Source organism: Hypomesus transpacificus, unplaced genomic scaffold (genome assembly GCF_021917145.1).
Source record: "Hypomesus transpacificus isolate Combined female unplaced genomic scaffold, fHypTra1 scaffold_132, whole genome shotgun sequence".
Lineage (NCBI taxonomy): Eukaryota > Metazoa > Chordata > Actinopteri > Osmeriformes > Osmeridae > Hypomesus > Hypomesus transpacificus.
In genome coordinates, this window is record NW_025813708.1 from 73,347 (window position 1) to 100,443 (window position 27,097).

A 27,097-nucleotide genomic window follows, 5' to 3' on the forward strand; every position below is an offset into this window, starting at 1 on the left:
CATAACAATGCATATTTCATCGCATTACAGCTCAAAGTAATCCACCATGTTGTATCCCGCAGAGCAGGGATCACTTCTGCATCTTACATGGGCCACACAGTAAAGAGAACGTGCAATGTATGCAGACAGACGAAGTCCAAGCAATCACATCCATCTAAGAGAACTCCATACATCATAAAACAACCGTTAAAATGGCAAAGGTCTACGAGGGTACTTAAACCGAACGTGGGTGGCGATGATAAAGCTACACCTGTCTCACAAAACGAGGCTGTAACAAAAAGAGTGGAATATGTGCGAAGACTAGCTTCACATATCTACCTAGTGGTTAGACAAAGGAAACAATCAGCAGATGGTGTTTGGCGTATGGTCCACAGACGAGGCAGGCTAATTGTTGTCGAGTGTGGAGGGGAGGGGGTTCATCTCATCAGTTCTAACTCATTTTAGTGTCATATCCTGGAGGGGGGCATCCATTGTGATGTACCAAAGTGGTCCTCATCACTTAATAGAGACAGCTGTTACTGTGGCGTGTGTTGTGGGAGTTGTAGATCTATAGAGCTTCACCCGTTCCATCTTCATACAGTCAAGTAGAATGAAGAAAGACAACACCGATTTATATTTCCCTTGAGTATGATAATATCTATATTTCATGATATGTCTATATCAACATTTGTCTGCGATACATTTCGTGGCAAACGTGGTGTTTCCATAGTGATCACCTCAGTTCAAATACGCAAGCTTCCTTGGTTCAACAGGCACTGCTGTAATCAACCCAAAATCAGAAGAGCAAATGTAACTGAACAGCTCCACCTTAAGGATCCATGTGGTTGTGACGGAAATTCAGAAGGACGTGCATTAACATTGTACAAGACAAGTCTATTACGGCAAGTATAAAACACATGAAAAAATGGCAAAAGGAAATACAGAAATAATATTAAAATACATAACACATAGAAAGACTTGAATCTTGTTTTTTTTTTATACCTTGATCAAAAGATTCTCTGACATTTCTCACCTGTTTGCAAGGCTTGGCGTAAACATGGTCCGTGGTTCTGCTTGGACTCCTCCCCTGCCTGTCCAGAGACTGGTAGACATGCTCGTCATCTGACAGCCCCTCTCTCCCTAGGACCTGTTCTTCCTCCTCATCTTCATCATAGTCTTCATCAGAGCATTCAGGAGAGGGCAAACGAGGCCTGTCAGCCAAAGACTCTCTCCATCTGTCTCTGAAATGGAAAGGCATTAGCAACAGATCACAGATCAACCGCCTTGAAGGGAAGACATCACTCATATCGTGTAAGCACTGGCCATTAGGTGCGACACTCTGCTGAACACTTTGGCAGTGTAGCCAGAAATTTCCGATAACTAACTACCATTGGCATTTGTAATGCCATAGCTTAGGATGGGAAGAGGTGCTGATTAACGGTTCTTTTGAACACATCAGAGCGACTGTGCTGACAACTTACTCGGTGTAGAGAGCAGTGCTGGCGGGAGGCTGGAAAATATTGTTGTTTTCCAAGTGAGAACAGTCACTCTCAGAGAGGGATCTAGAAAAGGATCGCGTGGGAGGGATGGCCACCGTCCGACCGGTCAGCGACGAAGACAAGATGGCTGCTGCCAAGGCTGATCTGTTAGCATGTTGAAAGGGGACATGGGGAACCAATTCAGGATTAAGCTAAATACAGACAAGCAGACAGACAGAAGATAAGCCTACATTACACATCCGCTTTGGGTATACAAGTGTCCTCAAATCAGAGCAGACAGGTGAGTTGAACCTGCATGCAATTAAACTGAAAAGTCTTTTTACACTTTTTAGTTTTTTTTTTATAGATCAAGTCGGAAGTTGTCAATTCAGTGACAACTTACGTGTTTGGAAAGTAGTCTGGGATGGAGAGATGATGGGAAAGAATGATAATGACACACGGACAAATAAAGGAGAAGAAAGGCCTCAGTTGTGTCACACATAGGTACCTGTCTCTGTCTGGAGAGGGGCATGGACTGCGTGGGGGAGGGGTACGGGGAACAGCTGGTCTGGGGGCAATGGTGGCGGCAGGGATCAAACCATGAGCTATGTGCTTCTACATAGACCATAGGAAAAGCGGTTAGGGAAACGACAACACGGAGACAAGACACGCGGATGATGCCATGCTGTTGAGAGGAAAGGGGTTAGTGTGTTGGGTGGCATGGATGTTAAACATTGAGGTCATTTACCGTGTGCATTGTTTTGTAGTATATTACATTTTGGTTGACATCATAGTTAGGCTGGGTTAAATGTTGCAACATATTCTTAGCACGTAATGATTGAAATGGAGATGTAAGCTCCCTTTATCACTGGACTTACAGTCATCATGTAGCTATGTACAGCAATCATTGCTTTGAGGTATGGAACTAACGTTAACCAAGCTCAGAGCAGGTTATGCTTTTTGTTCAGGACCTTGTCGACAAAACCTACACAGTAGCAAGCTAGCTCTACAGTTAGATGTGGCTAGCTAACATTCAGAAATAACTTGCCATGCAATTTAATTACTATCGTTTAACTTACTACTGATCTGGCATAACTAGCACGGTATCTTAGTTATTATCACACACTCCAGACGACACAGTTTGACTTACAAATTCGTTCTTCTCGCTTCTCCTGAAACTAAATTTTGACATCCTGAGTTTTATCGGGAAGTTTCGTTCGGTTTGGCTTTGCTTCAATAACGTCGTTTAAGCACTTTGGATAACAAGGTAGCTATCGTTAGCTAACCCCAAGACAAGTGACATAAGGAATTGTTTGGCAATATTTTAATGGCTCATTGCAATTCGTCAAGTAAACCAGTACTGCTGGCTAGCTACCTGTTGTATCTAGACGCTTAGTGCTGTAAAATCACTCAGCTACAACATAATGCTTGATTGGCTTACAGTAAACGGAGTAGCCACTCACTGCTTCGCTTCAATCCTCTTAGCAACGCCATTGGTTTAAATCTTTTTGAATCAGTCGCATCATCGCACGTGGTTTACTTATCCAGCAGGTGGCCCTATAATACCGTGGCTTTGATTTTATTGATGATGTAGCCTAGATTTTTACCTTCTTTTGTAACACAGACCATTACTTTGAGTACCCATTCACTTTATTGCTTGCCAATCAACAAAGCACGCGCACACGCACGCTAACCACTCTGACATCACTACTGGCTCGGATAAACCAGTCTTTTTAATAACCCATTCAAACCACCCAGCCCACAACATGAGAAATTGAAATCTGTGAGCAATTTAAAATCCATTAAGTCTTCACAGGCCATGCGATGCCCTGCATTCTCATTCATGTTATACAACAGCACGAGTTTTATCCGAAGGAGAAGAGGAAGACATGGAAATGTGTTATGTTACTTTTGATTAAATGAAGAACACTGCCTCAAATGATTATTATTTCATCCTTGATTTCACCTTCACTCTGGCTGAGTACTAAGCTCTCTGTTAGTAGATCTCTTTAGGCAGATGGCAAAAGTTCACACATCTTTCACTCAAGCAGAAGTAGCCTACAGATACTCATGTTTAAAACGACTTGAAAGTTGAAGTACTGATGAGTGAAAAAGTGTAATCAGTACTTAAACTTTTAGGTCTATTTAAGTAAAGGAGTAGCCTAGTATGGGCTTTGACGTATAGCCTACTTAAGTAAAAAGTAGCCATTACTACTACCTGTTTTAGGAATGTCTATTCGCAGTCATGTCGACATCGCTAACTCCCTCTCGGCCTACCTTTATTTCAAAACGATTTTAGTACAGTAACGAAGTATTTGTACTTTGTTACTTCACATCTCTGCCTAGGTGTTGAAGTAATAAGATTTCCATGTGAGGGACAGACATCCTCCATGTTGTTATTGTTACTAAATATAGGTGCAGGAAGATCTGATTGATTCGCTGCGGGAGGTACTGTTAGAGGTACTGTTAGAGCCGGTCTGTGTTCACAACGGTCCTAATCCTCACATGCAGTTCCCAGGGCGACACACCGAAGAATATCCCGTTTCTAACGACAGAAGGTTTCCAAGGCGGCAAGAGGCGAAACGATCCGTTGGAACCGACTAAACACTGGTTGTAGACTACCGAGAAGGTATCTAGGTTGCCGAGATGAATGATCAATGTGCTTCATAAAGTGACAACGTTGGATTGCCTACATCAGGTTAAATTGAGGTGACTTATTCGGAAGAAAGGGAGGGAAAAAACACGATAAGTTTATCCCCCGTATTTTATTGAGATTCAACTTTACACAGACATCAGTTGGAAAAAGACAATCGATAGCAAGCCTTGTCAACACAGGTATTGTGCAGTAAGTACCAAGGGAAGCAGGAGTCCTTCATCTTGTGGAAGTCATGGGCTAAACCATAAACCCACAGGTGACGGTGCACATAAAATGTACATAGAACAAATATAAGGATTGACATGTGCAACTACGTGCATAGGCCTACTGTACAACATTGAGGACTGCACAGGTGCACAGCTCCTAAAAGACAGCAACAAGGTTAATACTTAATGCGAAGACTTAATCACATCGATGAATACGAATACGAACGTTCACTGTGCTCATTAGATTATTTTCCTTCATGTTAATGGAACTTTAAACTCCATATTATACACAGGTAGGCTATATGACATAAGTTAAATCAACAACTTTGCAAGCAATGCAGAAAGACCTTTATACTCGCAATGTATCAATCTCAGTAAAGAGATTGGGGGTTTTAATAACCATACCACATCTTAAGACCAAGATAAGATATGAACTGAACAATATGCTGCTTCACTGTAGAATAGCCAGTAGGTTTCCTGCAAGATGATCAGTAAAACGTTCTTTGAGACATTTGAAAATACCATAGCATAGACATACGAGTACCATATACATGATATATCATATACAGTATTTCAGAAGTAGAGCAAGTCCACCAAAGCCTAAAGACTGTATTTTGCAACAGTATGATTTTCTACCAATATACAGATCACACAACATCACCATCCTGGAACTAGTTCAAAAGCTTACAATGTACACGTATATTTTTAAATTATTTTCCTTTTTATTTTATTATATAAATAATTTGATTATCAAACGTGTATAATAATCTACTTTGTAGATAATGAAATATACCAACACGGCAAAGTGCTGGAAAATAAATTGTGAAATCCATAAATCCATGGTTGAGTAAAGAAAAAATGCTGGTATTGTGAACTTTTCTAAACCCACACATGGTGATATTATTAACCTGGCACACGAAACCAAACATGGATAAAACATTACCTTCCCTTCTGTATATAAAATGTCCTTCATAAAAGCAGTAACACAGAAACATTCAAAGAAAATAAAAGTCAGGTTTCTGCTTTTCTAACCTGTGCCTGTCAGCAGGGCGAGGGTTCAGAGGTCACTGACCAGTGGGTGGTTTCAAGATTACTTATCGTAACGCATCTAGTAAAATAAGGTACATGTGAATTTTGATGGCACAGAGTTTTGGTTTATGGCAAATCTTCCTCCCTCTCTCCCTCCTCAGCAGATGGGCAAACAGCTCACATTCAAATGTTCTGTTTTCTGTTCATCTGGCAAAACACCCCCAAAAATATTTCTTATTTAATTGACAATTGTTTGAAACACATAAATTACACAAAATACAAAACATGTTTCAGCAGCTTACAGCTCTAAAACACAAACTCTGGTTAAAGCATGTTTCCTTCACCTAACTTTAAACACAGATAAAATTGAAGTCTCCAGTTAAAATCCATTCAATCTTGACTAAAAGATCATGATCACCAATACCTCTATAACAACAACAACATTTCTGGCACTGTATGTGACCTTAAACCATATCCTTCAAAAGTATGTGGAAACACAAGTACTGCACATAAGGGACTGCATAGGGGCTTGAATACCTACTGTAATTGCACCGTAACAAAGGCCAAACCAGTTAGTCCTGCTGTGCAACTCTACCCACTGTTCTTCTGCTCCTTATCAGTTCTTAACAATCAGGAAGGCGACGCATAGGGTATGCGTTTGGCAACAACCCACCCGCTTGACACCGAGCAACAAAATGGCAACAGTCACATTGTGCAAACACCTCCTCTAATCCTTTCAATTCATACGGAGCTCTCCTTGTTATTTCTCGACACGTTACTCCAACACTCCATTATCCCAGTCGAGTTTGTTGGTGTGTGTGTGTGTGTGTGTGTGTGTACAGTCCGGTGGTGGGTGGAGGAGAGTTAGTAGAGGGCGCTGTCGTTGTAGGAGCTAGAACTAGGGAAGGTGGGGCAGGGTTTGTTCCAGGGCAGCGAGCCAGAGTAGTCCGCTGTGGGGAGACTGAGAGTGCTGGCGCTCTTTAGCCTGTTCTTCAAGCCCCAGTTGAGGAAGGACATCTTCTTAGACACCTTCCGCACCCTGGGGTTCTTGTCGTCGTCGTCGAAGGCCAGGCAGATCATGGAGTAGGTCTTAGGGATCCCACCGCAGTAGGTAGCGCTCTTGGTGGGCTGGAGGGAGGGAGACGAGAAGAATGGAGTGGAGGAAGAGGAGGAAGGAGAGGAGGAGAAGGATCGAGTGGAGGAAGAGGAGGAGGGAGAGGAGGAGAAGGATGGAGTGGAGGAAGAGGAGGAGGAGGAGGAGGGAGAGGAGGACAAGGAAGAGGAAGGGAGAGGAGTAGGAGGGGGAGGAGGAGGAGGGAGAACAGGGGAGAGGAGGAGGAGGAAGAGGAGATGCAAAGGTCAGTTAAGGAAACCTGACACAGCTCAATAAGTAGCCTGTGCTGTAAGTCTAGCTATCACTGCAGAGAATCATTTTGAACTGGTTGCTCAAGGATTACACTGGGAGCTATAGTTTACAGGCCTGATGAGGAACAGATGTCCTGTCACACATATGGTACAGCAATCTGCTTTGTGTGTGGAAGTTAAAGTGCGTTTTTTGCAAAATTGTGGCTAATAGTCAAGACCAAAACTGAAAGAGAAACTCTCTTCAGTGAAAGAAGAATTTGTCAACACCCTGACAGACTTAAAAGGGAAATCAGAGGGGCCAATAATAGGGAGGGGCTCCCAATCATAAGGAGGAGCCAATCAGAGAGAGGGGCCAATGAGGGTGGGCTAATCAGGGGATAGGGCGGAGCTTACCAATGCCATGCCACTGTCCATCATGCTGACCACGCGGATGTCGATCCCTTCCTCGTCTACATCTTTCAGCAGACGCATCACCTCACTCACGCCCATCCACTTGCAATCCGTGTCGCCCACGGCAACGATGTAGTCTCCCTCTTTCAGCCCGTCCGCCTGGGAAAGCACAGATAACAACGAAGGTGGAGGGAAAAGGTTAACGAGGTACCCAAGAATACCGCCCCCACCCCCCCAGTGAAAAACATTCCCTGCTATCGCCGCACAAATATTTACAGTCAGGAGCTTATCTGAAGGCCAACAGATTCAGTCTCACCTCCATTCAAAACATCCCTGATGCAACCTTGAGTAAGATCAGTGGTACTGTGCAGTTCAGTACTGCAAACACAGAGGGCTAGGCTAATATCTTTCACACGCCGATGAAAACACTTATTTTTTAAGCAGAGGGCAAGATACATGAACCGAAAACATGGTTGGAGGAGGGTGGAGGGAGCAAGTTTTTGTTGGTGGTTACAATGTTTCTCTGAATGGTACCTCATCAACCATGGGAACGGTGACTTTAAAATAAACAGGCAACTGAGTAAGTCTGTTTTATAACTTAATCTACGTCACCCCGTGGCTTTTATTCTGAAAAAAGGGGCAGGGCAAAGTCACACAAACTCAAAAGGAACGATCGATCTATCACGGTCTTAAAGTCATACAAGATTTGGAATGGCTTTAGAGCCCTGAGGAGGGGGGGGGCTCTGACAGATCCTAATCCTTAGCTACAGACAGCCTGCTAAGCCTGATCGGAGCCTGTGCTTTGTTACTCTCCATTAATGAGCATTCAGAGTAAAAGAACTGCAGAGGCCGAAGGCTCCAAAACTTTAATTCAATTATCCTGGACATCAGAAGAGGAGTTCTCTCACAAAGTTCCGCTTCTCAGTAGAGCACTGGTTTCAACTTTATAGGAATCCATTTGTTTGGAAACGCTATGATCACTGTGCGCAAATAAAAAGTTTAGTTTAATTAAAAGTACTTTTACATTGCCCCAGGGCGCTGGGAAAGATCTGTTTGAAGTCAACTCTGCCTTACGGACCAGTAATGAAGATCCAATCATACTCTCTGAAGACTGCTACCCATTCTGTCAGAATGACTAAGGCAACTACTATTTAACAGTTGACCTTATGGACATTTACCAGATGTCCTTAGTAAATATGTAAGGACAAAAAACGTGCTAAGGGCTATGGCAGCCCCTTTATACAATTCAGTTAGGCTTTCAACTCAATTGGTTAATCATTTGTGTATAACCTCTACTGTTGACCTAATGTGTGCGTCACCCTAACCTCCCCCCAGTTGGGAGTGTGAAAGTGGGTTAGGAACTCACGGCGGCAGGGCAGAGGGGATCCAGGGACACCAGCTGTACGGGAGCCTCCCCCTTCAGGGTGAAGCCCAGGTCTCGGTCCTCCAGACGCAGCCTGACTGGTCGCGGAGCTGTCCAGCGCTGCTTGGCAGAGAACACCGACAGGGGGCCCTGGACGGAACAGGAAGTGACACGGGATTCAGTAGGGTCACCCCGGCAACGGACACCCCCCTGAACACTGGGTCTAACACCGTCGTAGCGAGGTCGTCGTGTAAAGATAGGCCCCGCAAAAGAACCTTAGAGAAGAACCTTAGAGTGGTCTTGACCCAAACACCGCCATTGTTAATGTGGCCACTGAATGCATCACATTCATAATTTCCCACGGCCTTGATATATGTGATGTATATTGGGAACGCTGCTGAGATAATGCGTATACGCTTGGATAATGTTTTGAAATTACAGGGTGGTTATTCCCAATTGAATTCGATGGACTTTCATCTAGCCATAACAATGTTGTGTGGTGTCTAAAGACAAGAGATCATTGTAAGGTTCTTAAGTTGAAGGCTGCATTCAAATCCTCTCCGACACGGTCTGAAACCTGCCCAGATTCAGCTCCCACTTGTGGTAACGGGAATTAGATACCACCGCATTAAGACTCTCAGATTAGAGTCATTGTTCTAGATACAGAGGGACTACTTTGATGAAATCTTGGTCCTGTCACTAGCATGACCCAAGGTAAGACATCTGCGATACAAAAGCCTATGAACACATATTTTATATATATATATATATATATATCAATTAGTATTCTTTAATGTGTTCTGGGGACTGCACAGACTGTGTTATTCTCAGAGTTGCTTTTAATGGTTGTTCAGTTTTTTTGGTTCGTTAATTACTTGGTGGTAGTTGCCACTTTTGTAGGCTCTTTAATGGCCTGACCGTGCTAAGTGGTTAGACATGTGATAAAGATGAGGTTGGCTATCTGAACCTGACAGTAACCCTGACCACTCCCCACTGTCGTGTCCAGAAGCACAGCCCAAACATGGCCGACAGGTTTATCAGTGTGACTGAGGGTGTGTCGCCATGACGACAGGCACGCCCTGTCACCTCCATAAATCTCGCAATCCAGGGAAACGTTTATAATTGCAAGTTTAACAGGCTCACAAACCAGATTTATGTTTCTGAGCAAGACCAAAATAAACTTAGAAGGAGCGCAAGGCAGTTTTGAATCATTTTCTTTTTTCATGGTTAATGTTAGTAATGCCTTTGATGCCCCGGGCCCGGGGGAGTTTTCTAGAGAACTTTGTAGCACGATTCCAAGAAAGTTTACCTCAAGTTCATTTTAGTGCGACAAAGTTTTCCAGAATCAACTCTAGTTGACAGTATTCAAAACTAGCATAGGAGCTCTAGACAGTCCTGAGAAAGGGTTATCTTAAAAAGGCACATATTCCAGAGCTCTAATGCAGAGGTTTGAATAAATCAAAAATAACATGGCTAAAGAAACAATGTTATGGAAAAATATTAGTAACCCACATACCAGTCTTTGGAAAAAGTCAGTGACTTTCACCTTTGTAGACATGGGCATTTCAATTTCTGACTTGTGTTCGGTTTTAGCTGTAGGGAAGGAGGGAAGGAGAAATAAGGTTATCTTTCTGTTTGTTACCACAACACTGTCGATGAGGTCATCTTCGTTGGCGTAGTAAGACAGAATAAACTGCGTGACTGATGACTGCAAACAAGACATTACGCCTGGTGTACATTGAACTGCACAGGACGAGTCATCTCAGGTGATTATCAAGCAGTCGGCAGTGGCAACCTTCTAGACCGTAGGCCTGTGATTGATTTAATTTCCAGGCAAACACACATCAACAAAAAACAGCTGTTGCTGCTAACGAATGCTGATAGCCTATCTCGATTGACATTACGTGCCCTTAAGAGTCAAGACTAATGACAGAATTTATTTTCTCTGTTATGCAATAATTTACTTCCACCCTGTGACATAATTAAACACAACGATTAAACACTTCACATGTCAAATTTTGTAAAAAGGAAAAAGTTGTGACGGCAAAATGTCAACGGTCACTCACGGATGATGTCGGGTGCCTCCTGGTAGTCTGTAAAGTCCTCCTCGGTGTCGTTCTCCTCAAACTTCCCCAGCGAACGCTTGTGACTGGCCTGCAGGATTTCGTGGAGGAGGTCCAGCTTGCGCAGGTTACGGCACAGGCTGTGGATCCTCAGGGCCTCCTCGTGCCCCATGACGGCCCTGCGCAGGTGGGCTTTACCTGGGGTCGGAGGAGAGCGTGACGGGGAGGGTCGATGGAAGTACCACGGGAAAACATCTACATTAAACACCAGTATACCTGTATCTACTGTGTACCTGTATGTAATCTAATGTATTTACTATCTACCTGTACGTGATCTAGTGTATTTACTGTGTACCTGTACGTGTCTAATGTACCTACTGTATACATAAGAAAGTCATACCAAAAAGGTGCTTTACTTAACAAGAAGGTGTAAAGAAACAGGTGAAACCGTAAACGACCCCCCTGGTGTCACTGCTCCGGGCGTGAAGCGTGTGTTTCTCCTCACCTATGCGTCTGCGCTTGTCTGTCTTCTTCAGGATGTCCAGGGGGGCATGTCCCTCGGGCATGGAGTCGTACACCTGGGACAGAGCCTTCTCCTGCTGGTCCTCGTCATCGCTGGGGCTCACTGCCGGCACAGACTGATTATTAGGATTCTTTTCTTTGTTTAACCTTTTATCTAACCAGGCAAGTCATCAAAACCAATTATTCGTCAACGGAGGTGACATTCATGAGGGGGGGCTACCGGGCTGCAATTCTGAAGGTTGGTTAGCTCGTATACAGTGGGTTGGTAAACTCTCTTTTGGAAGTCGCTTTGGATAAAAGCGTCTGATAAATGCATAATTGTAAATGTAATGTAAACTGGTATTCAGAATGTTGGTTCACCGGTAGGCCACAATATTTTCTTTCGTAGCTTTAATTCGGTGCAATCATTTGACAACACATCACCTGACTGGGAGCTCAGTAGGCTTATCCTCCTTGTCTGCCATTCAGTTACAGCTAGCACCTTTACATAACCGCAGCCCTCTGTTCCATCTTGTTACCTTGTACCGGCTACAGCAGAGATAGGCTGAGATTTCCCTTATCGCTCTCCTAAATGGCAGTTGGCCGTGTTCTCTCAGCGAGAGGACAGAGGCGCTCATTGAGAGAGGCGAGGGAGGGTTGCACTGGCACTTCAAAACTGCGTTACGTAATAGTGTTCTCATTAAACGGAAACTCTCCCACCTCACGTCCCGACTACTGTCTTAGCGCTCTGCTCCGGGGAGAACTTGAAAGTCCATTTAAAAACAGGCCCATGTAACCAGATATATTCTCAGAGAGCAGGAAAGCACTGAGATTAACTAAAAGGTCCTTCACTGTCTGTCAATGTTATTACCCAAGAGCCATGAGGCAATTTACTATTCCCCTCTATATACAGTGCCCTCCAAAAGTATTGGAACAGTGAGGCCAATTCCTTTATTTTTGCTGTAGACTGAAAACATTTGGGCTTGACATCAAACGATGAATGTGAAACCAGAGATCAACGTTTCAGCTTTTATTTCCAGGTATTTACATCAGGATCTGATGCACAAATTAGAAAATATCACCTTTTTGTTCGAACCCACCCATTTGTCACGTGAGCAAAAGTATTGGAACATGTGACTGACAGGTGTGTTTTGTTGCCCAGGTGTGTCCTATTACATACATTATTCAATCAATAAATACCACTGAATGTCTACACTCAGGTTCAGATTGGGTAAGATAGGTTTTGTCTATGCAGACTGTATTCAGAGGTGAAAACAACATGAAAACCAGAGCGCTGTCTTTGGGTGAAAAACAAGCAATTGTGAGTCTTAGAGAAGATGGAAAATCAATCAGAGCCATTGCAGAAACATTGGCCATAGCCAGTACAACCATTTGGAATGTCCTGAAGAAGAAGAAAACTACTGGTGTACTAAGTAACAGACGTCGAACAGGTAGACCAAGGAAAACATCAGCAGTTGATGACAGAAACATTGTGAGAGCTGTAAAGAAAGACCCTAAAACAACTGTTAGTGAGATCAGCAACAACCTCCAGATGGCAGGAGTGAAGGTATCACTATCTACTGTTCGCAGAAGACTTCATGAACAAAAGTACAAGGGCTACACCAGAAGATGCAAACCACTCATTAGCAAGAAGAATAGGAAGGCCAGGCTGGAATTTGCCAAAAAGTACAGAGATGAACCTCAAAAAGTCTGGGACAAAGTTTTATGGACTGATGAGACAAAGATTAACTTTTACCAAAGTGATGGAAAGGCTAAAGTTTGGAGAAAGAAAGGAACTGCTCATGATCCCAAACACACAAGCTCATCTGTGAAACACGGTGGAGGTAATGTCATGGCTTGGGCTTGCATGGCTTCTTCTGGGACGGGCTCATTAATCTTCATTGAGGATGTAACACATGATGGCAGCAGCAAAATGAACTCGGAAGTCTACAGAAACATTTTGTCTGCCAATTTAAGGAAAGATGCAACCAAACTGATTGGCAGAGCCTTCATCATGCAGCAAGATAACGACCCAAAACACACTGCCAAAACAACAAAGGAGTTCATCAGGGGCAAGAAATGGAAGGTATTAGACTGGCCAAGTCAATCTCCAGACTTAAACCCTATAGAGCATGCATTTTACCTGCTTAAGAGGAGACTGAAGGGAGGAACCCCACAAAACAAACAACAACTGAAAGAGGCTGCAGTGAAAGCCTGGGAAAGCATCAAAAAGGAAGAATGCAAAAGTTTGGTGACGTCAATGGGTCACAGACTTGCTGCAGTTATTGAAAGCAAAGGATTTGCAACTAAATATTAAGTCTTATTCACTTAAATATGTTTTAAGTATATCTGTTCCAATACTTTTGATCACATGACAAATGGGTGGATTCAAACAAAATGTGATATTTTCTTAGTTGTGCATCAGATCCTGATGTAAATACCTGGAAATAAAAGCTGAAACGTTGATCTCTGGTCTCACGTTCATTATTTGATGTCAAGCCCAAATGTTTTCAGTCTACAGCAAAAATAAAGGAATTCGCCTCACTGTTCCAATACTTTTGGAGGGCACTGTATAGCGTTGAGGGAACACAATTGACTGCATTGAGAGAACACGATTGGCTGCATTGAGAGAACACAATTGGCTGCATTGAGAGAACACAATTGGCTGCATTGAGAGAACACGATTGGCTGCATTGAGAGAACACAATTGGCTGCATTGAGAGAACACAATTGGCTTACACTTACACTGGTGGTCCAATAGCGCGGTGGCTACAAAGTAGTGGGCCAATGAGCGGTAGTGGTTGGTCTTGACCTGGGCCATGGTGGACCAGAAGAAAGGCACGTTGTCTTTAATTGGGGTCTGGCTCATGGACTGGTGCACCTGCTCGTAGGTGTCTCCAACCTGCAGGAAGGCAGAGAGGTAAGGTTACCGTGGGTACATTAAACGTTGTCTTTAAGCGCTCTGGGGATACGTGAGACACGAGTGGCATTTCTTCTGATGGGAGCGCACTGGAGCTGGAGGCTTTTAATGCAACGACAACCATCGACGAAAAGAATCCTTTGTAGGAATGCAACGGAACGGGACCAATTCAACCTTAGGTGACAGCAGCAGTTGTTAGCCTGTTAAAACCTGCGCAATTGACACAGTCATTGATAAAATTCACCCTTAAGGCCTTTATTGAGTAGTAGTGAGTGTGATATGGTCCGTCAGTGACTTAGCGTGGCAGGTGTGTACAGGTGCGTACAGGTGTGTACAGGTGCATACAGGTGCGTACAGGTGTGTACAGGTGCATACAGGTGTGTACAGGTGCATACAGGTGTGTACAGGTGCATACAGGTGTGTACAGGTGTGTACAGGTGCATACAGGTGTGTACAGGTGTGTACAGGTGTATACCTTGGCAGCCTCCTGGGCCATCTTCAGCAGGGAGAAGAACTCGTTGCGGATCCCCGGGAGAGCGATCTTCTCAAACAGGCACTCCTGAGCCTGGGCCAGCATCATCCGGATCAGCATGCTAAGCATGGCTGGGCTCATGTCGTAGCCGGGGGTGTGTATGAACGTCTCTTTGAGGTGGGTCAGTGTCCCTGTGGAGGCGTGGGAGAGGAGGAGGGAGAGGAGGGGGGAGAGGAGGGGAGAGGAGGGGAGAGGAAGGTGGGGGAGGGCAGAGGCAAAATATGGAGTTGTGGTTAGTGCTTCCTTGTAAAATGAGTGGGTTTTGAGTAGGTTAGGGTTAGCCTATGGCATCTGACTGGAGATCAAGAGGTTCAAATCCACCCGTGTGCCTCGCTAAATGAACACATTTCATCATTATACATTTTCCTCATGGGGTATGTAGATTTAACAGCATAACCCTGGAGAACATCATCATCAAAGCAGACCTTTACTTGAAACACTTGACTGCACTATTACAACTTAAAAGAGAGGCATTCATAAACAACTGGTCTCCCATTGCTATACACTTCCATTTGATATGATAAGTAGAATATACATACTGATATATATTTCTTTTGTCTTGGTTTTTCCATTTATGCAGTGGACTTTTGCAGGCCTTTCTCTTTCAGAATACTATATTAATGTAATGTCATGTGTGATGTATTGTGTTTGTGGACAATGTTAATGTGTAACTCAATCCTGATAATCCTTGATCCGGATGGTTTGAGCCCAAGACATCCATGGACTGTTAACCCCACTAGACTAAGACTTGTACCCGTAGCACTTAATTTCATGTAACGATGTGATGTACTGTATGACTGCATTTGATAAAAGGAAATAAAAAGAAGTTAAAAAAAAAAAGCAGACCTTTACTGAGTTACAGTGCGCCAGAGGCCTTTAAAAGCTCACAGAAACATAAAAAATGGTCTTCAGCTGCATTGACTTGCTAGAAGCGCTGGCATGAGACATCTAGAGACATCTTAATAACAGACTGCTGTCTTCTCTGCACAGTGTTTGTGGTTCTATTCAAGATAATCTAGTCCTGCCATTTTCTTATCTTTCCCTCCACATTCTCTTTCCGTATTATCCTGTTTCTCTGGCTTAAAGTCACTGAGTTCATGGTCTGTCTAACAAGAAACTGACTCTTGCACACAGTTGCCATGATTGATTTGCACTCATCCAACATGATTACAGGCTCTGCATGCCAGAGGTGGATTCCCACAAGAATATAAAAGGTCTTGTTTCTGTACAAGTATAAATTAGAACATGAGAGAGATCTTCCATCTCTTAAGGATAGCTGGAAGTGCTGTGCTGTTATTATAGTGTCAAACTCCACAAACTCAGCCAAATTATTATCAAGATTCATGGGAGTCATATGGCTGAGCTTTGAGGGAGTCGGGCTAGTAATCAGAAGGTTGCCGGATCGATTCCCCGCCGTGCCAAATGACGTTGTGTCCTGGGGCAAGGCACTTCACCCTACTTGCCTCGGGGGGAATGTCCCTGTACTTACTGTAAGACGCTCTGGATAAGAGCGTCTGCTAAATGACTAAATGTAAATGTAAGATCTGGCAAGCAGCGAAGCGACAGTGAAAACAGGTCCAGGAGACACTGTTGGGTCTCTGCAGGGTTGTAAATAGGCCATTTTCTTTCTCTCATCAAGATAAGAGGCACATTTGTCCCAAAATACTGGAGCAGCAAGGTGTCACCTGCATGGAACGGCATGGCCCCCCCCCCCCTCCCCTCATTGTGGTTGAGTATCTTGAACAACAATGGTGCAACTAGATGCTATAATGATGTTAGGTGCAGGTGTGGCTCAAGCCAGTCCAATCTAGTTTGAGAGCAATACGTTACTGAGCCATACAGTATAGGCAGCCCTTCTCACAAGTCACACGGGAAGTTTAACCAAAGGGCACCTGGCCCTTTTGTTTTTTTTGTTGCTTTGGGATTCTCGCTCTGTTTCCCTCATTTACGGGCCTGAAACATAATTGTGACTTCTGGGTCACACAGCGTGCCGTGTTTACAGCGGGTGTTCGCGACGCACGTTCCCAGGAAACGCTGGCCATCTGTCAGAGCCTGAGCGGAGAGAGCGGTGAATCACACTCCGCTGCACACGTGAACGAGTCACTGTGAGAAACGTGAGGAGCCATGAAGAAGAGACAACTGTAGACGCAAAGCTACACTAAAGCTACTTTTTGGCAGGTGGTAACTCCCTCTCTCCTGTACTAGTTAAACGTGCCATATTAAATCAAGAAAGTATGTTTCTATTACACGTTGTGCGGTCTTCTGATGATTGAACTTTCGCCAGGGCTTTTTCCTGAGCAGGGAACTCCTGGATTGAACAGGACTGAAACCAGGCTGTGGTTATGTCCGGTGTCGACGGATTTATTCTCACCTGCAGCTTTCTGGAAGGCAGAAATGGCCTCCTCCAGGCCAGAGCGTGTCTGACGGTTGCAGCGCGTGCCGATCTGAGTGTAGAGGGCGCCCATGTTGAACAGAATGCTGGCCTTCTCTAGGGAGATGTTCTGCTGGCACGCCGGCACACCGGTGAAGGAGTCGTACCTGCAGGCGACAACACGGATGACTGTGAGAATGTGACTTTCACCTTGACTACGTCTCCTCATTTTTGTGTCCTGCGCCAACATTTCTTCTTATTAAGTCGGCTTTAAACTTAAATGACACCAGTTTCATGCATTCTACACAAGTATTTTGGTTGTTTCGTCTTTAAACAACCCTGGTTAAACCATATCACTGCAGAGACATGGCTGAATCAACTATGGGTCCTGAAGGGGGAAAGGTCAATTGGAACCTGGTGAGATTCCCCCTTTGCTACATTTTATTCACTGGTCTTTGCTGGGTGTTTAATGAGGGGGAATGTACCATGTGAAGAAGATTCCCAGTTGGCGGGTGGGAGAGAAGAAACGACTCTCCAGCAGTGGCAAGTGGCTAAAATACTTTGCAAGGAGTTCAATCCCTGCCTCGCTGCGACTGGGTGTGCGACAGGCCTGTTGAAGATTAATTCATCGTTAAGCGAAAGGTGATATTTAAATGCAGTTTGACAGGAAGAAAATAATAAATCAAAGTTGACAGGTGTGTCATGCTGCATTACCTGTCGCAGGTCCATGAGGTCTGCAATTTCCTCCTCAAAATTGGCACCGTCCTCACTGTAGTGCTCAAGAATGAAGTCCTACCAAAACAAACAGACTCATCGTCAAAAGGAGCTGCCCTCATCTAGTCTTTTATTAGCTAAAACAACTCACCACACTTCCTCCAGCTAAGACAATTGAAATCAGACAGACAGGTTGAAAACGATACCTTGTCATTAGTTATTTCTGATTTTGAGGTGGGGGAATTTAACCTGCCTGTGAGTGACAGTCTGACGAACATGAACCACCAACATCACAATTACCAACGCCGTGCAGTACAAACGTGACACAGAGGTATTTGTGAACAATGGTTTTATTGGCTATCCACTGAGCTATTTTGTTTTCTGCATGAATGAAACAGATTGACCTAGTTTTGAAATGATTGGATGTTGTGTCATAGAACTGATAGTGGCAGCTGGGGACAGATGGTCAAGGAGATATGAGGAGAGAAAGACAAGTGTGGTTGCAAAACATTATCACGTACCTTAAACATGACCGAGAAGTCAACGTCTTTGGTTTCCTTTAGGCCCAGGGGAATGAGAGGGATATTTTCTGCCTCTCTGTAAGCAGATAAGAATACAACAAATATTGAGAATTAAGGCCCATGTATTGTGTAGCTAGTGCAAAGAGTTCAGGGGGAGATAGCATTGTACAAGCTGAGGACGAATACCCTTTGACAACTGAAAATAAAAAGTCTGCCAAAGCACGTCTTTCCACATCCAGAAGCAAACATCAAGGTCTGTCCACCCAAACCAACCGCAAGGAGAGCACGTTCTGTTTGCTCTCTTGTGCAAAGTTTACACGGTAACCGTTTTCAGTTTCAGGGTTATCTTTAGGATTTGAGGAGAAGCGCGTTGAAGACAAACATGGGCAGCCCTCAGCTAGCTCATAAGCTTCGGCCAAGTCTTTTCACCTACTCCACAACAGCGCCTGGCTGAAACATCAAACGAAGCCCTAGCCACAACAGTATAACACAGCTTGGACCATCATTAGAGGGGCGACAATCCCCACAGGTAATCAGCCAGTAAGGAAACAGCCCAATGTTGTATTTACTGCCTGCATCTGGTTCTGGTTCGTCCTTGTTGACAGATGGATAGCAGGGAGAGCTACGCTTTGGATAAAAGCGTCTGCTAAATGCATAAATGTACTTATCAGCAAAAGAGAGGAAATATCATCTGACAAATACATTGTCCAGATAAGAGTGGTTATGGAGAATGTCAAGCCAGTGGGTTGTGTAGGGAGGAAGAGAAATCTTTTTATTGAGTCATTAGTTTAGGTTTCTTTGTCCAAAATCCACCGAACTGGATTCCTTTACAACGATACATCACCCAGTAAAAGAGTTGTAAACTCACTGGTGTGTATCTGCATTTGGACGCCTGCACACTAATTGCCATATTTTGGGCGGGGTTTCTACTTGTCCAACATCATTCCGGATTCAAAACTACAAATGTTCTAGTTGATACATGTCGGCTTGTTTCATGCAAATACTTCCGACTCCTGTCGTACTGTCATGTATTTATTTATTGGCCTTCCCCCTCCTCCCTCTTTCATCTGGTTGCTCTGCTATGCCACCTCCCTCCCTCCTTCCTTCCTTCGTTGGCTCTTGGTCTCAACTGTTTCGATGAAAAATTATGAGTGGGGTAGCGTGAGCAATGCAGGTGAAAAAAACTTTGGGTCGGGAGAATTTTTTGGGGGGAGGTGGAAAGCATTCAGAAATCTCAAGGTTTATTCCCTTTTCTAGGAATGCTAAGAGCCTCCATAGGTCAATCTCAGGTCTAGACTCCCCTTCTTTGGCAACATGTTGGTGATTCAGACAGAAAGCAGACACTCTTTACCACTGGCAAGAGCCTACACTGCCCACTTCTGTAAAAACTGTCGACAATCCACACTGTTAAAGACATGGCAAGTTCATTTAACAAGTCTGTTTCATCACCTACGGCCGGATATGCTATAAACATAGAAGTTTTAAGCCTCGAGGACAGTTTGAAAAGCAGATCCTCTCCTGTTTTGGCAAGGCAGAAGAGGAGAGCGAGGGAGTAAAGACGTTCATTACTAGACAGACTGAGGGTCTCCATTCTTAACTCTGGATTGCAGCCCATTTTTTCGGAGAGCACTTGAAGCGAAGGCCGCTAAGGAACTAGCTAGCTAACCTTCATCGCTGAGTGCCTCTTCTTGTCTACCGCGTTTGGTCTTAATTAGACCATAAGACTCTTGTGTTGCTCGAGATAATGTGTTCTAATACTACCCTTATGAATTATTACCGCTTCTATGTTGGGCTTAGAGTTTTGACGTAAGTACCACATTATTATCATGATTCATCGCGTCAAATACCTTTCGACAAGGCTCAATTCAGCGTAAACAACTAACGCTATCCTGTACCAAGTATACAGTATCGCCGTCCGTGCTTATTTTCTTACTCATTACCTCATGATGAAACTAACTCGATCTGTTCCAAGATAGCCAAAACAGACAGAAGAACACTGAACAAATTGGGGGGAATCCAAGAAATTGAGAGGCGATCCTTTGTTCAGTAGTTCTTTAGACGACTACAGAATGAGGTAATGTTTCAGGCAGGTAGAATGAAGCTATGCCTGTCATTGAGGGGTGCGAGGGTGAGTACATGCTTATGCTTTGTATTGTGTTTGCATGAATACACCGCTATGGCCTGACACTTGTTTATAGACAGGCTCACGAGGGACTGCTGTCTCTCAAGGCCCTTTGGTATTCCCACACAGGCACACAATGGAGGCCAGATAACAGCAGTTTCAGTATCTGTCATTGTTTCTGGATGGGGATGCTAGCGGTCTCAGGGTCCCTAAATGGAGACTGATGGTAACGGCAAAGTAGAAAGAACCAGTGATATAAATTATAGGGATGGAGTTAGGATCAGAAAGAAGAACTGTAAGGAGATTGGTAGAGTGGTTTCCCAAAGGTAAGGATTAGGCTAAAGACTTGAAGCAAACGTGTTATGTCTGTTTAAGAGCCCATCTAAGAGTTTACAAAAATACAGCGCTCATCGGATGTGTGGTGGTGGTTCAGAAAATATTTATGTTACTAAACAAAAAGGAGATTGTGAACAACGTAAACAAAACATTGGATTAGTTTCAAATGCGCCAAATCTTCAGAATTGGTCTACTTGGACATTCACCAAGGGCTGTGAGTGAAGATCTGAAGTGAAGGTCTGTGCATGTGAGCTTGGTTATTTAGTTTGAATATGGGCCATTGGCAGATCTTACCCCTATTCACAAAAACAATGTTGGGAACAACGGAAAGACAGAAAACCTAAGAAGGCCAACAGAGTATTAGGTATATCTCAGCGGTGAACTAATTGGCATTCAGAGGCAGAATCGGAGGAGTTTAGGCTGGGAAAGACTCGAACGTGATATAATCAGAGGGAAGGACGCCACGGTTTCAACTTGACGGAGGTTTAGTGAAACAGCGTGACTGCGTGTCTACAGAGAGACTCTTCAGTGACGGTGCCATGGCTACCATCTGACCACTAATCAGGCGCTTGTGTTAAGTTGCCATGGTAAACATGGTGTCTATTGATGAAGTGTGAGGCTGCATACTGATAGCTGGCTTAGAGAGGAAGGATGAAGTGGCTCTTCAGTTATGCAGGATCACCTGGAAGGGACAACGGATGAGTGCTGCAAGGCCACAACTTAGATTTCCATGATGCAAAACATACCATTTAGATTTCTTTAATTAATAAAAAAGAAATTACCCCCTCCAAAAAAAAAATGGTGACATTTTCATTGTTTTTAATTGGGCGTTGTTCTTTTCATATGTTTGGAATTGAATACAAGTTATGGGCTTCTTTCAAGTCCCCTTGAAAGACTAACTGTGAAACTGAATGTAGACATGCAGTAGGCTAAATGTTTCTGTTTATCTCGATTGGCCTGCAAGGAACCACTCAACGTGACTGAAGCAAGTTTGCAACACCTGAAATCTGATCAGGGACTCGCTGCAATGGAAAACAAGTTCCTGTATTCCATACAAGGAATACATCATGTATTCCTGTGTGTGACATGTGTCTACCTGCAGGTGTGTGTGTGTGTGTGTGTGTGTGTGTGTGTGTGTGTGTGTGAGGGCGGGGGTTTATAACTCATTTAGATCTTCTGAGCGTTCTAAGTAGGGCATGTTTGTCTCTCGCAACCAGCTTGTCCGGTTCTCTGTAAACCAGCCTCTAAGACTAAGGAGGTGTTGGTTCATCTAATTTTCGCCGTCTTTCTATTTATCTTCCTCTTTCCAGCCCCTCCTCCTTTCTGCTGCTACTCTCTCATCAGTCCATTGTGTTTGTGTTGAGCCCTCAAGAGTTGCTGTGGTGTGTCGCTCTTATCACAGCATGCCGAAAACCCTCGCTGTCTGGCATTCCATAGCGGTGTGTGTCTGTGTGTGCGTGCTGCAGCTTCTACTAGTGTTTTCTTTTAAAAACATGCCAGATTTCCTGTAGCCGCGTACGTATATATATATATATCTCGACGCACGGTTAAATCAGTGCTTCATCCTCACAGAGAAGGAGTTCTCTGTTACCAACGGTTACAAGTCTGCAGGTCACGTGACTTTGCCCACTCCCAGGTCGTTCCTCAAGGGCAAACCACTCCAGCGTCGAGCCTTGTTATTCCACAGTGCTCTGAGCACGTTCAAGGTGGAAAGGGTGGGGGTGGGGGGGTTAAGGGAAATGATAGACCGGGGGGGGTCAGATGGCTGAGCGGTTAGGGAGTCGGGCTATTAGTCAGAAGGTTGCCGGTTCGATTCCCGGCCGTGTCAAATGACGTTGTGTCCTTGGGAAACGCACTTCACCCTACTTGCCTGGGGGAGAATGTCCCTGTACTTACTGTAAGTCGCTCTGGATAAGAGCGTCTGCTAAATGACAACATGTTAATGTCAATAAATGGGATGTACTTACTGGACGTTCTGGTAGACCTCCACTGAGCTGTTGAGGCCCTCCAGCTCCTCCGTGAGCAGCTGCAGGTTGGAGTTCACGTAGCTCAGCTCCAGACCCACCATCTCACGCACCTTGTTGTTGGAGGTTGCCCTGGAAACGGCAGAGAACGGGAGCCAAACAGGAAGAGAGGGAAGAGCAGAGGGTCCAGATGAAAGAGAGAGGAGAGGAAGGGTAATAAAAAAAAAAAGGGGGGAGGGAGGAAAGACAAGCGAGAGAGGAGGTAAGTATTAGCAAAACAAACGTTGACCTTTAGGCCTGAGCTGTCACAGCAAACAGACTCCCCCGTTTGCCGAAGTCTCCCTGACAGGTCATAATGTGAACCCCCCGCCGCCCCGCCGTCCCAAACACACACACACCCCTCCTTTTCCCCCAACTATGTACAGCCACCCTGTCTCACACAACTCCTGTTTTCACCTGGACCATACACATGATGACGTAACAAGGCGTAGCTAGAACCTTCCGACTCCCTGTCCAAAGCCCATCAGAAAGACCCATCCTCATGTTGACCTTGCCAGCCGTTCCCTCAGCAGCCCAGAGTGTTCACATTCAGAACATTTCATGAAAAGATGCTAGATTCCACGGCTGGCGGTGAAACATGGACTGAAAGTGACGTCTCATCGGTCCATATTTCAGCAGCTGCTTTTGAGACCTGCGTTTCTCTCTGTACAGCTTGGGAAATCACTTTCCCTCCAGTGGAGCTGAAATCGACTGTATTTAAATGTAATATACTGCAGGACCCTATTTGTAGGTTGTTTTGCGGATGTGTCGTGCAGTCAGACTTGAGAGAGGAGATTTGGATAAGGACTGACATTAGCATGACATTGTCCCTGTTTGTGATACATCACAGTGTGTGTGTGTGTCTGTGAGCGTGTGTGCGTGTGTGTTTCTAAGAAAGTTGGAGGAGATAAAGCCACCATTGTGCAATTCTCGGTCGAGGTATTTGTAGTCCAAAATGGACAGGCCTCACCTCCTGACTGGCCCATCTAACAAGAGCCTCCATTCCCAGAGCCCACTGTCTTCTGTGCGAGTGTTTGGTGCTCTGAAGAAGCTTGAAAAGTAAACAAAGGAAGCAAGCAAGTCTGAACATGTTCCACAGCTGCAGAAACAAAACGCCTCGAAAATCTGGGTGAAAAATGGAAGAAAAAAAACTTTTTCCACAGGTGGTTCTCGGGACTGAATTAGACTGCGGTACTTCTGCGGTCCAGGTCCACCCCTTGCCAAGGAGTGACTTTTCTATTATAAAGACCGCCATGACATTTTGACCTCCTCACAGTCCCACAGTTTATACCCTTAGCTTCAAAGTCCCGTAGCCTGTAGTTAGCCTCACACACCTAACCAATAGTCTTTCATCTCTTACACCCACCCCCCCTCTCGGCATCTTTTGTGTAAATCATCCTGGAGGCGACGTTAGGCCGTTGACAGACATCAGTCTGTCCCTCCCAGCTCTGTCGTATGCCAAAAAAGCTTGACAGGTCGCCTCATCTTGGCAACCAAGCTGAAGGATTGCCCTGCTATTAGATGCGAGGTGTGAGATGCAGACGTCAAGACGGAAGTCTCTGGGGGTTTGTGAGTGATAGCAGGTTGTTATTTTGTAGATTGTATCGAGTTTGTGACCCGTGAGAACGAGATGGAACTATGGAGAGGAAAACTGGAGGGAGTCTTTTGTCAGAAGACTTGACCAAAATCACATTGTGTCAACAAATTAAAAGAATAAAAGGGAAAATACAAAAACTTTAAAAGATCAATAAGTCAGCTAAAACCTTTTTAGAAAATTACTAAAATGGTTTCCAGAGTTGTGTGGGAAATCAAGGCAAAGCTGAACGATTTCTGTCTCTCTACAAGCCCTTGACTGGTCTGTGGTCAGTAAAAGTGCATGTTGGTAAGTGAAGAGATAAGAGGTCAAAGAGCAGGAGAAAGTGTGTGTGTGGGAGGTAAGGGTCGTCATCACCTGGCTGACTCGTTAAATCCCTCAGGTCAATATTTGCAGAGCCCGTAATGGGTTCTTAATAGTGATGGACACATTGAATGCTCCTGGACAGGCCAAGACCAGCTGGTCTGACCACCAGGAACAAAGATGGACGACCTGATCTGAACTCAAACACACTGGGTGGCCTCTCAAGCACAGCGGATCCAATACAGAATGAGAGAGGAAATAGAGCGAGAGAGAGAGAGAGAAAGAGGAAGACATAATACAAAGTAGAAGACATGAACAGCAAGGGGAGAGAGAGAGACAGAGAGTGAGAGAGTGGGAGGGAGAGAGAGTGAGAGAGAGACAGAGAGTGAGAGAGAAGAAAGAGAGAGAGAGACAGAGAGAGAAAGAGGAGGGAGAAGGTACAACAGTAAAGTGTACACACGCACACTGACAGCTTGCTCTCCAGTAATCAGACGATCCAGACGTTACCCTCACTTGATGGATCCCCACACAGGGTCAAAGGTCCAGATCAGACAGGAAGACACATAACCCACTCAGAATCGCCCCTCGCGGCTCCGGGGCTGCGGCCCAGAAGGCCGTGCGCCCACCATCCTCTCAGAGGCCTCCCTGTACCCGTCCCTCCGGCTTGGTAATTGGTCATCGGCGAGGCCAGAGAACGTTTGTCACCAGAGCAGAACGGTGAGTACAAAAGCTGTTTAGGGTCAGTAAATCACCTAGAGTATGTGCTTCCCTTCAGTGGTGAGCGACAAAGAATCTTCTCCATCTCCCGAACCAACCCCACCCCTTGTCCTCTCCCTTCCTCCCCCCCTTCCCCCCTCCCTCCCTCTCCCTCTCTCTGTCCCTCTCTGTCTTTCTCTCTGTCCCTCTCTCTCTCAAACCGCACAGCCTCCCCATTCGCTTGGGTTCTTGCTTTTTTTTGGTGCTTTTTTAACCATTTTCTTTTCAGAGAGGTAGTCGTCAAGTATCCTTCATGGGAACCGTTCATGACGAGGGCATGCCAGAGAAAGACAGAGGCTTGCTGTCTGCCTGTCACACAAACAGGCCAAGAGGGACAGGAATAAACCGGCTCAAGATATACTGTAAAACATGTATGTATACATGTCTATATCCACACTTTTTATCTAGGAATACTTTATCAAACCACTGTTTCCTTCGAATCAGCATTTATTTTTCTGTTTTGCAATCGAGGAAATCTTTGTTTTGTTTTTTTGTAGCTAGTGGATAATTGTCAGTGAGGTTAGCTTGAACAGACCGGTCTGGTCTGGATGTATCGAGTCACTTCTGACTAAAACTAGACTGGGGCTGAGGAATGAGGAGCCATTCAAAGCACCTGACTCATTTCGAGAGGGAAGGGGGGGGGGGGGTAGCGAGAGCGACAGAGAGCGGGAGAGAGGGGGAGGGAGAGCGAGAGAGAGAGAGCGAGAGAGAGCGAGAGAAGAGGGGGAGAAGAGAAAAACAAAGAAATAGAGAGTGAAGCAAAGTAAAAGAAAAAAAAAATGCAAGGTGAGCCAAGTCAAAAGCGGCTTACAAAAGTGGGCGGGGACTTGAAGAATCTGCTGCACTTTTGTTCAAACAGGTCACCTTTGTAGTTCACCTGCTTTTCTGCCTTTGACCAGATATGCTTTCATGAACATTCCACCGGTGCATCAAGGTAAAACACAAGATTATTCTCTGTACTGAAGATACTCAGACCCGCAACACAAAAATACCAAGGCTGGTTCCCAGGTAATGGAGCTAGTTTGTCTTTTAAACTTTTTGTTATATCCATTTAGAAAACGAAATAAACTTTGTAAGGAATACAACATACCTAAAACTCAAAAACACAGTTTCCACCCTGTGCTGCAGATGTGTTGGCAGAAACACACACAGGTAAACGCACATACTCAGCGCAAACCACCATCCCAGACCAGCAGAGCGTTGGGTTGGGACAGTGAAATACTGCAAGGAATGCTCTCAGTCTTTGAAGCATGACAGCTGACCCAGGCTCTGATAGGCCTAATCAAAGTCAGATAGAGGAGAAAGCTTTCCACCGCTCTCCAGCAAAGACTAGGGATTCTTCACTTACCCCACACAAAGGTAAACACACACAGAGACAGACCAGGGCCCAACATAGGAGAAGGAAATGAGAGGTGGTTACTAATTTAAAAGGTGCACAGATTTAAAGATGTCTGAGATATACTTCTGTCTAGTTTGATCATGTTGTAAACTCAAAATTGCGACACACAGACCCTGAATCTCCAGAGATGAATTATGTACCGTATTATGTTTTTTTTTTTCTTTTCTTTCGTTTATGAAATATAAAAAGAAATTCCGAAAATTCAGTGCATGTGCAGCGGATATATGAAAGATATGGATGTGGCCTTTTTTGGCCTCCTGGGCTATTGACTTAACGTGTGTGTGTTTGTTTGTTTGTGTGTGTTGCAATCAGTAAAAAGTTTAACTTTCCATCCCTCCTAGCCCCCGGGCCAAGGTATGTACCCAGAGGACTGTGCCGAGCTGGACCCACTTAGAACTCTTCCTGTGTCTCACACTAAACATTTACCTGTCCACATTGTGAAATACTGTGGGCAAATCTGTCAACCACCGGCTAAGCCGGTTTTGGTTAGCAACTT

The 27,097-nt window shown here is 44.6% G+C and overlaps 2 protein-coding genes across 4 annotated transcripts in view; both read right to left on the reverse strand.

Annotated features, from left to right (window-relative positions):
• Nucleotides 1-2,837, reverse strand: part of cep89 (centrosomal protein 89) — a 70,026-nt gene extending 67,189 nt beyond the window's left edge. Inside the window, exons 1-4 of the mRNA XM_047050951.1 lie at nucleotides 2,608-2,837; nucleotides 1,966-2,072; nucleotides 1,461-1,622; nucleotides 1,013-1,220 (exon numbers count right to left, since the gene is read on the reverse strand). Coding sequence (XP_046906907.1) covers nucleotides 1,013-1,220; nucleotides 1,461-1,622; nucleotides 1,966-2,072; nucleotides 2,608-2,649 — 519 coding nt within the window. The 5' untranslated portion in view covers nucleotides 2,650-2,837. The remainder of the gene's footprint in view (nucleotides 1-1,012; nucleotides 1,221-1,460; nucleotides 1,623-1,965; nucleotides 2,073-2,607) is intronic.
• A 1,337-nt stretch (nucleotides 2,838-4,174) lies between these two features.
• rhpn2 (rhophilin, Rho GTPase binding protein 2) overlaps nucleotides 4,175-27,097 on the reverse strand; it is a 30,049-nt gene continuing 7,126 nt past the window's right edge. The window contains exons 3-15 of one of the 3 annotated variants that reach the window (XM_047050921.1): nucleotides 22,514-22,642; nucleotides 18,089-18,164; nucleotides 17,568-17,645; nucleotides 17,339-17,463; nucleotides 16,854-17,020; nucleotides 14,426-14,613; nucleotides 13,776-13,932; nucleotides 11,035-11,154; nucleotides 10,533-10,727; nucleotides 9,983-10,059; nucleotides 8,470-8,616; nucleotides 7,107-7,262; nucleotides 4,175-6,476 (exon numbers count right to left, since the gene is read on the reverse strand). In XM_047050921.1, the coding sequence (XP_046906877.1) occupies nucleotides 6,213-6,476; nucleotides 7,107-7,262; nucleotides 8,470-8,616; nucleotides 9,983-10,059; nucleotides 10,533-10,727; nucleotides 11,035-11,154; nucleotides 13,776-13,932; nucleotides 14,426-14,613; nucleotides 16,854-17,020; nucleotides 17,339-17,463; nucleotides 17,568-17,645; nucleotides 18,089-18,164; nucleotides 22,514-22,642 (1,879 nt within the window). In that variant the 3' untranslated portion in view covers nucleotides 4,175-6,212. Of the gene's footprint in view, nucleotides 6,477-7,106; nucleotides 7,263-8,469; nucleotides 8,617-9,982; nucleotides 10,060-10,532; nucleotides 10,728-11,034; nucleotides 11,155-13,769; nucleotides 13,933-14,425; nucleotides 14,614-16,853; nucleotides 17,021-17,338; nucleotides 17,464-17,567; nucleotides 17,646-18,088; nucleotides 18,165-22,513; nucleotides 22,643-27,097 lie in introns of all 3 variants that reach the window. The other 2 variants (XM_047050922.1, XM_047050920.1) reach the window with 2 other exon arrangements.